We start from the raw sequence: 9,511 nt of genomic DNA on the forward strand, positions 1-9,511 counted from the left end.
GTCTTTGGAGATGGACTTGCAGCCTTGAGATTGCTCATGCTTCCTCACAATTTGGTTTCTCAAGTCCTCAGACAGTTCTTTGGTCTTCTTTCTTTTCTCCATGCTCAATGTGGTACACACAAGGACACAGGACAGAGGTTGAGTCAACTTTAATCCATGTCAACTGGCTGCAAGTGTGATTTAGTTATTGCCAACACCTGTTAGGTGCCACAGGTAAGTTACAGGTGCTGTTAATTACACAAATTAGAGAAGCATCACATGATTTTTTGAACAGTGCCAATACTTTTGTCCACCCTCTTTTTTATGTTTGGTGTGGAATTATATCCAATTTGGCTTTAGGACAATTCTTTTTGTGTTTTTTCATTTAAGACAAATTAAATGAAGATAATAATACCAAAGAACTTGTGTTTGCAATCATTTTCAGGAAGAAACTGAGTATTATCTGACAGAATTGCAGGGGTGTCAATACTTTTGGCCACAACTGTACCTATCTACATATTAAATCCCTAATTCTAATCACCACCACCAGAGAGAACCACTTGTGAAATTTTAAGGGAGGGAAGTGAGCGGGTGCTGTCGTGGACTCTACAAAAGAGTATTACCGGTAAGTAATCCGGTTTTTCCTCTTCGCCACAACAGCACCCACCGAGAGATTTTCAGAGATAATCACCTGTGAGGGCACACCGTTTTAAGGACAGATTTACCAAAAGTAAAGTCCTCGGAAGAGGACAAATGTAGGCTACAGTGACTATAGAAGATAGATGGAGAAGACCAGGTTGCAGCCCTACATATTTGTTCAATTGGGACCTTCGTCCTCTCGGCCCAGGAGGATGATATGGCTCGAGTAGAGTGCGCCTTAATGCCCTGCGGCAGGTCCTCTCCTTTTGCCGAATATGCCGTCGTGATCGCATCTCTGATCCACCTAGACAACGTGCCTCTTGTAACTCTAGCTCCATTCTTGCTACCCTGGAAGGAGACAAAAAGAGACCTACTCTGCCTCCAGGGACTGGTGCTATCTAGGTAGGCTAGCACAGCTCTCTTTAAGTCCAAGGTGTGATATCTAACCTCCTCCGGTGTTACTGGGTTCTCGTAGAAGGAGGGTAAGCAGATCTCCTGAGATCTATGAAACTTAGTAGCCCTTTTGGGGAGATAAGACGGGTCCGTCATCAACATTAGTCTGTCTTGGCTTACCAACAGGAATGGGGCATCTACCGATAGGGCCTGGAGATCACTTGCTCTTCTTGCCGAGACTAAGGCTACTAGCAGAGCAGTTTTTAATGTAAGGCACTTCATTGATGCCGAATGCATGGGCTCGAACGGGGCCTGAGTGAAGGCATCCAAGACAAGGCTAAGTTTCCATGTTGGTAACTGAGGTATGTGAACTGGATCTGATCGCTGACAAGCTGCAATGAACCGGGCCACCCACTTGTTACTTGCCACATTGTAGTTAAATAAGGCCCCTAGGGCCGACACATGGACCTTTAGAGTATTAACTGAGAGACTCAATTTCTCGGCCCCTCTGAAGGAATTCTAGAATGGCAGTAATGGGTATTTTACCGGAAGGTTTTGCTGGGTGGAAGGCCAAAAATCTTTTCCACACCTTAGCGTAAAGCATCGTCGTGGATTCCTTCCTACTTTGTAGAAGGGTGTCAATCAAATTTTTTGAGAACCCTCTCAGTTTCAATAGCTCCCTCTCAAATTCCTCCCCCCCCCAGTGCGCATGCGCGGTCGCCTGCTCCCGCGATACCGTGCTCTTCTGTCTCACCCGACCCCAGAAGAAGCTGTTCCTGTACTTCCGGGTCGCCCTGCCTCAGCATGGGAGCGTCGGCTTCCTCCTCTGCTCGGCGTCTCCCGATTGCTACCCCCTGCCTCGCTGGGTCATACCGCCAGGTATGTCATTCTCCCTTTCAGCGCTGCTGGCTCTCTTATGTCCGCACGAGCTCGGGGCCTCTGTTTCTCCCCGGCCTCGCTCCGTCAGGGGGGGTACCATCCCCAGTGCCGCGCTCCTGTAATGCTATGTCCCCATATTCCAGGGGGGACCTGCCCACAAAAGTGAGCCTTGGCACTCCTCACCGAGGCCTCACATGCATTACCAGCTGAGGGGCGAGCCATTCTCTGATCCGCCCGACGCTGCTTCCAGCCTTGGGGCCCCTGCTGCTCATATCATGCACGCGGGCGGCTACCAGGCTAGGCATCCTCTTCTTGCGGGTTCCTTCTAGGAACAGGAAACCAAACTGAGGGAGCGAGGGGGACCGCCCCATTTATCTCTCTGTAGGTTTCCTGTTCCTATGGGTGGATCACCTCTCTCAATGGGTGCTGTCGTGGTGAAGAGGAAAAAACAACATTCAATACAGAAATCAAAAAATTGGACTGTATCATAAAACAAAGCAGAAAATTCTTATCTTCTGCGTGTAAAAACTCGTTAATGGAATTTTCACATACCATCAGTTTGACTCACATAATGAACGTCAATCATCGTAGCAAAAGCAAGAAGAAAAGAGGTGCATCAAAAAGATTGTACCAAGTGATTATAATCCAAAATCAGTTAAACTTCAGGGATTAAAATCTGCACAGTTTGTAGAGCGAAGACAATTGTAAATCAATTTTACATCTTTGGTCACCAAAGCAGGCACTGGAGAAGAAACAAGACAAACAACAAAAAGGGAAAGGTTTTGCATGTAGAGGCCACAGTTAACTATCCTCCCTTGTACAGTTTTGCATTTTTCTAGCGTCCATGTCAGTGGAATAAGGCAGTACCTGCAGCACATTCAGCGTGCACAAACTGGCCAGCTCTTCTAGGATCTCACATCTATGTGCTGTGCCAAGAAGTTTTGCTGTGTCTCCCAGCACAGACTCAAGACTCTTAAGCAGATACCAGGACACGGGCCATCAGATATGCCAGAAAATGAGCCTGTTTTGTGCAATAGTCCTAAAAATGACCTCCAGCCGAATACTGTTGTGCATGTTTCTCAAGAAACTGTCAGAACCAGACTTCATGATGGAATGGACTTGTGCTAGCTCCCTCAGCATTTACGAGGAAACGCCATACTAGCAAGTCCCCAATCTCCCCCTAAACCCATCACAAGTGAGAGCAAGTTTACACGGAGCACGTGAAAAACATAGAAGAGTCCGGAAACTCTGTGACAAGCGTTATGCAGCCTACAACATCTGATTCATATAGGATGACCAGTTTTGTGATGGGTCAATGAACGTTCAGAGGATAATCGGTACAGAAATGAAGTCCTCAAGAGTCACTGTTAAACCTTGCACTGGGTGCAGAGGGCTCTGGGATCTTTCAAGTGCACGTAATAGCCTTATGTGACCAGAATGTGAAGGTAGGTCCTGAATGACTTGAATCCAATGGAAATCCTCTAGGACAACATGCATCCGAGCATCTACTGATGTCATGTAGTGACACGTTCGGTCCAGGGGCTCACCAACACCCGAGTCAGGTCTAGGAGGAGAACCCCCAGTGGCTTGCAATTCTGACCACCCATTAAAAAAGGCTGTATCTTTGCATCCACCCGCTACCAGAAGCCTTTGCGGATGGTACAGCGAACAATTACGGTATAATATGATTTACTATAGAGTTGCCTAGATCTGACATACAGCAAAAACATGGTGTGAACTATATCTGATCAAACAACAAAAGCATCAAGTAGAATTGATTCATTTATTATCACTAATCATCAACTTTAACAACCGAACACATTTTTTTGGGGGGAAGGCAGTGCGAGTCCAGAGCCTGCGACAATGTCTCTCGAGAAAGACCCTTCTGCTTGCTAAAAAAGAGAGGGGACCATTATAAGACACAAGCGGTTAACGACTCCAGCCTTCTCTTTTCCAGGCTACACAATCCTCATTGTGTGCCAGGTAATGGAATCATGGGCAAAGCCATTTGCGTTTATTGGTCCTAGTGCTCACAAGATTGCCAGGTGCCGCTTATCCAATCAGAAATATTATATGTTAGCAAACCCAAATCAGCAATGGAAGTGACCTATGCCGTGGCTGGGGGATGTTTTTCCTGTACCACAGGCCTCAACATATATGCTAGTTGCAGGAAAAAAAATGCATACCGTAATAAAAAAAAAAATGACCCCTGCGATTTTTGTATATTGTACATAAAAAAAAATTGTAATAGGTGAGCAGCTATAGTAAATGAATACACAACATCTCACCAATGGATCCAGACCACCAAAAGCAATGCCTGCAGGGTGTAGATTTCACAGGACTGATTAAAGGGATCTATTTAATATGCAGATAAATAGCGTTACACTGCTGCACAGCCACAACACTGAAAGTGCAGCTACCAAAAGAAAATGAACTTCCTTCTTCCTGAGAACTGCTGCATTTCAGTTACCGAGTTGGTGACGTGAGTGATTACAATCACCACTCTATAGTGTGAGTTGCAGACCCAGCACTTAGGCTGTGTGCACACGATGCAGATTTGCAGCGGATCCGCAGCGGATTTTACCGCGCAGAAACGTTGCATTTCTGCATTGTGATGTACAGTAGCCTTAAAATAAATGAAAAAAAAAACCCGCTGTGCAGACGCTGCGGATTTTTCCACGCGGTTTTCCTGCGGTACAAAATCCGCAGCATGTTACTTCTTTTGTGCGGTTTTCTATCTCCCCTGTCACCAAATCCACAGGGGGAAAACCGCAATGGAAAACCGCACAAAAACCGCATGAAAACCGCATGAAAAATGGAAGAAATCCGCAGGAAAAATGCAGGTCATTTGACCTGCGGATTTCTTCCATTCTGCGCGGAAAAATCCGCAGGGCCAAAAAGTACGTCTGCACTCAGCCTTAGACTTACAGCTCACTGTGCAGCAAGTTTGCAGAATGAGCAGTCAAAGTGATCCAGGGCATACATACAGCCACCGCTGACAATCTAGTGAGCTGTCACTGGAGCTGGCCACCCTCCCGCCTTGCAATGCCCCCATGACTGAAAGCTGGCGGCTCACAGAAGAAAGCCAGCTGATGTTCTTGTGGTAGCTGTACTGCATTGTAACTATGCATCTGCATGTAAATAGCGTTTCCCAAGGTGACAGGTTTCATTTAGGGATGGTTTCGCTGCTGCTGTGAGGAGATTGGAAAAGTGTATCAGAGAAAAAGCAGCTATGTTCCAGTCGGATGCCCGCTGCAGCCCACCACAGGCGTCAAAGGTCCTGTGACATCACCTCAATAGAAGGCACTGATCATCTCTCTGAACCCACAGGGTTGAAGTAGGCGACTTTGCTGTTCGTGATTTTATAACAACCCATGCCTAACAAAAAACACGTAAACATTTAAAAGGTTTCTATCTTCTATAAATATTTAACACCAAACAACCCCTTTGAGTAACACTACCGTAATACTCCAGTTTTAACTCAACAGGTGTGAAAAGAATAAAACATGAAAAAATATATACATGTTGTATAATATTTTACATATGCCCCCAAATTATGAAAGAAAACGGTAAAATATAAAATCAAAAACAATACAATTTCTCAGAACAAATAAAAGCCTCAAATGGCCACGACACTCACAAATTAAAGTTATAGGGCCCGATTCAGCAAAGCTTTCACGCCAGAATTCTGCTATAAAAGCTTTGAAAAGTCAAAAAAATGTAGATAGACAACTTGTATTTGCGCTTAAATGTTGACGTCTTCACGCCACTTTCTCAGAGCTCAGTCAAATGGGTGGAGATGGAGTGCGACAGGGACGTCTAATTCATGACGAGCCGTGTCATTCCCTATACCAGAGATCTCACTCACCAGACTTGCGTGCGGGACTGCTGGCATACAGCACACAGGGGTGTACGCAACTCATCACACACTCCAGATTCATGAAGAAGCCTGCCACCCTTCAGGAATCTGGCGAATCTGACTCCAGAGCGCCCCCTCATCAAGATCGGCATTGAACAACACTGGTCTTGATAAATCAGGCCCACAAAATTTTGAAATCCAGAGTGAGAAAAAAAAAAATGGTTAGTCGTTAAGGTAAATAACGTTGTACCAGCCTGTCCTACATTTATTTAGATTTGAGTACATATCCAACTAACACTTTCCCCACAATTCAGTTTATGATGCATTTGGGGAGCAAAGAATTAGAAATACAATGAACAGTTACGGTGGCTGTTCATTTGAATGGGTTTTCATCTCCTAAAACATCACTTTTTGCCCATTCCATCATTATGGATGGGCATCAGTAAGTCCACCCTGCTAAGGACAGAGTTAAGCGGTGTGCATGCCGAACACACTAGAGTAGAGGCGCACCCCGTAGTAAAAAAATGGACGTGGACAGATCAGAACCCAGATCGGAAAGTGGACTTGTGAACACAGTAGTTAATAAGGTCACTCAATAGACATGCGCAACCAAAATGCAAATCTCATCAGTCCCAAAGGGGTCTGTGTCGCCTTTCACAAGTAACCAAGTGTTGAGAAGACGCTGGCAGGCATCTGTAACCTTCACATCAAGCACAGGCCATAAATAATGTGTGCGCTCATATAAGGGAAATATTTCTACTATGACAAGCTGGTGTTACTTGAGGAGCAGCCCGAGACACATGGTTGTGCAGCAACTGTCCCAATGTCACAGCACACACGATCTGATCGCTCCACCACACACACGTGACGACTACACCAGGGTGTAGACGATAGGAAACAGCAACTGCTCCGAGAGAGACAGCGGCGCCTCCCACTGCACTCCGGTCACATTTCACTTTCTGTGACCCAGGAAGGTGTTTATGGTGCACAACTGTACCATGAGGACACTGCTCAACTGTCACCTCCTGCCCTGTCAGCAGGCTCAACACTTTATGATGCCATCCAATCCAGCTCACAGCAGTCCTGCCCCCCAGACCAGCACCACGCCCCCCACACCATACTCCCGCCCCACAGACCAGCACCACGCCCCCCACACCATACTCCCGCCCCCCAGACCAGCACCACTCCCCCCAGACCATACTCCCGCCCCCCAGACCATACTCCCGCCACCCAGACCATACTTCCGCCACCCAGACCATACTTCCGCCACCCACACCATACTGCCGCCACCCAGACCAGCACCACGCCCCCCACACCATACTCCCACCCCCCACACCATACTCCCGCCCCCCAGACCAGCACCACTCCCCCCAGACCATACTCCCGCCCCCCAGACCATACTCCCGCCCCCCAGACCATACTCCCGCCCCCCAGACCATACTCCCGCCACCCACACCATACTTCCGCCACCCACACCATACTGCCGCCACCCAGACCAGCACCACGCCCCCCACACCATACTCCCACCCCCCAGACCAGCACCACGCCCCCCACACCATACTCCCGCCCCCCAGACCAGCACCACGCCCCCCAGACCATACTCCCGCCCCCCAGACCAACACCACGCCCCCCACACCATACTCCCGCCCCCCACACCATACTCCCGCCCCCCAGACCAGCACCACGCCCCCCAGACCAGCACCACGCCCCCCACACCAACACCACGCCCCCCACACCATACTCCCACCCCCCAGACCAGCACCACGCCCCCCACACCATACTCCCGCCCCCCAGACCAGCACCACGCCCCCCACACCATACTCACGCCCCCCAGACCAGCACCACGCCCCCCACACCAGCACCACGCGCACCATACTTCTGCCCCCCAGACCAGCACCACACACACATAATACTCCTTGCCCCCCTAGACCAGCACCACACACCCCACTTATAGACTGTCGTGCTGCCATCTGTCCGGCACAGTACAGCGCCCCCTGCCGGTCGCCGCTGTCAGAGCCGCACAACTTACTATTTAAGGTTCTACCTGCCCCATCCCCCACCACACGTGAATGACGTAGCGCCTCACCACTGTCAATAATGATGTAAGGAGAGAATATTACGGAGCCTTACCTGCCGATACTAAGGGCTGAGCCGCCTCCTCCCCGAATAAGAGCCTGAAGTCCAACTCGTCAGAACCACAATGTGTGGCACTCATCGGTGCCGGTAGACCGCACTCAGCTTCTCGTTCTCTCTACGCCGGTTTCCCGCCCTTTCCACGGTTTGCCACCCTCCTTTCTAACCCCACACCAACTTTCTCTGTGTCGAGCGCTCGGGGCCTCAGTGGCGGCGAGTTCCCCTTCTCGAGAAGGACCCTGTGACGTCCGACCGTCACGTGACGCATAGACAGAGTCACGTGGTGCGCGATTCCGCTCTCGCAGCTGTTTAGTGTGGTGTGGTGAGGGAGGCCGGGCGTTATCAAGAGGCGGCTGTGTATGCGGGCTGTATATACACTGTACTCTGCTCTGTATACGGGCTCTATATACACTGCTGTGTGCTCTGTATGCGGGCTGTATATACACTAAGGAAAAAGAAAAAGGGTCCAGCTTTGCAAATTCAAGTCCAATTTATTGTTAAAAACAAGTCCAAAACAGAGCAAAAAATGGTGTGTTCACATGAGTAACAAGTAGTAGATTACGCGTTTCGAACAATAGCTTGTTCGAAAAAGTTTTGAGAAAGAACAAGCTATTGTTCGAAACACGTAATCTACTACTTGTTACTCGTGAACACACCATTTTTTGCTCTGTTTTGGACTTGTTTTTAACAATAAATTGGACTTGAATTTGCAAAGCTGGACCCTTTTTCTTTTTCCTTGGTTACTGCGTTTAGACTGCACGTGGTCCTGGCTATCCACTACACATGCCTTCAGGTGAGCTGGCTTCTTTTTCTCTTTTTGAATGTATATACACTATGCTGTGTGCTCTGTATGCGGGCTGTATATACACTGTGCTGTATATACACTGTGCTGTATGCTCTGTATGCGGGCTGTATGTACACTGTGCTGTATGCTCTGTATGCGGGCTGTATGTACACTGTGCTGTGTGCTCTGTATGCGGGCTGTATATACACTGTGCTGTGTGCTCTGTATGCGGGCTGTATATACACTGTGCTGTGTGCTCTGTATGCGGGATGTATATACACTGTGCTGTGTGCTCTGTATGCGGGATGTATATACACTGTGCTGTGTGCTCTGTATGCGGGATGTATATACACTGTGCTGTGTGCTCTGTATGCGGGATGTATATACACTGTGCTGTGTGCTCTGTATGCGGGATGTATATACACTGTGCTGTGTGCTCTGTATGCGGGATGTATATACACTGTGCTGTGTGCTCTGTATGCGGGATGTATATACACTGTGCTGTGTGCTCTGTATGCGGGATGTATATACACTGTGCTGTGTGCTCTGTATGCGGGCTGTATATACACTGTGCTGTGTGCTCTGTATGCGGGCTGTATATACACTGTGCTGTGTGCTCTGTATGCGGGCTGTATATACACTGTGCTGTGTGCTCTGTATGCGGGCTGTATATACACTGTGCTGTGTGCTCTGTATGCGGGCTGTATATACACTGTGCTGTGTGCTCTGTATGCGGGCTGTATATACACTGTGCTGTGTGCTCTGTATGCGGGCTGTATATACACTGTGCTGTGTGCTCTGTATGCGGGCTGTATATACACTGTGCTGTGTGCTCTGTATGCGGG

The 9,511-nt window shown here is 48.4% G+C and overlaps 1 protein-coding gene across 2 annotated transcripts in view; it reads right to left on the reverse strand.

Moving 5' to 3' along the window:
• The window catches only part of NFATC3 (nuclear factor of activated T cells 3), a 387,290-nt gene extending 379,079 nt beyond the window's left edge, over window positions 1–8,211 (reverse strand). Inside the window, exon 1 of one of the 2 annotated variants that reach the window (XM_073550790.1) lies at window positions 7,880–8,211. In XM_073550790.1, coding sequence (XP_073406891.1) covers window positions 7,880–7,964 — 85 coding nt within the window. In that variant the 5' untranslated portion in view covers window positions 7,965–8,211. The remainder of the gene's footprint in view (window positions 1–7,879) is intronic. The other variant, XM_073550789.1, reaches the window with a different exon arrangement.
• Window positions 8,212–9,511: the final 1,300 nt, after the last annotated feature.

This window comes from Dendrobates tinctorius, unplaced genomic scaffold, assembly GCF_039654945.1.
Source record: "Dendrobates tinctorius isolate UK_male_01 unplaced genomic scaffold, ASM3965494v1 ptg000170l, whole genome shotgun sequence".
Taxonomy (NCBI): Eukaryota; Metazoa; Chordata; class Amphibia; order Anura; family Dendrobatidae; genus Dendrobates; species Dendrobates tinctorius.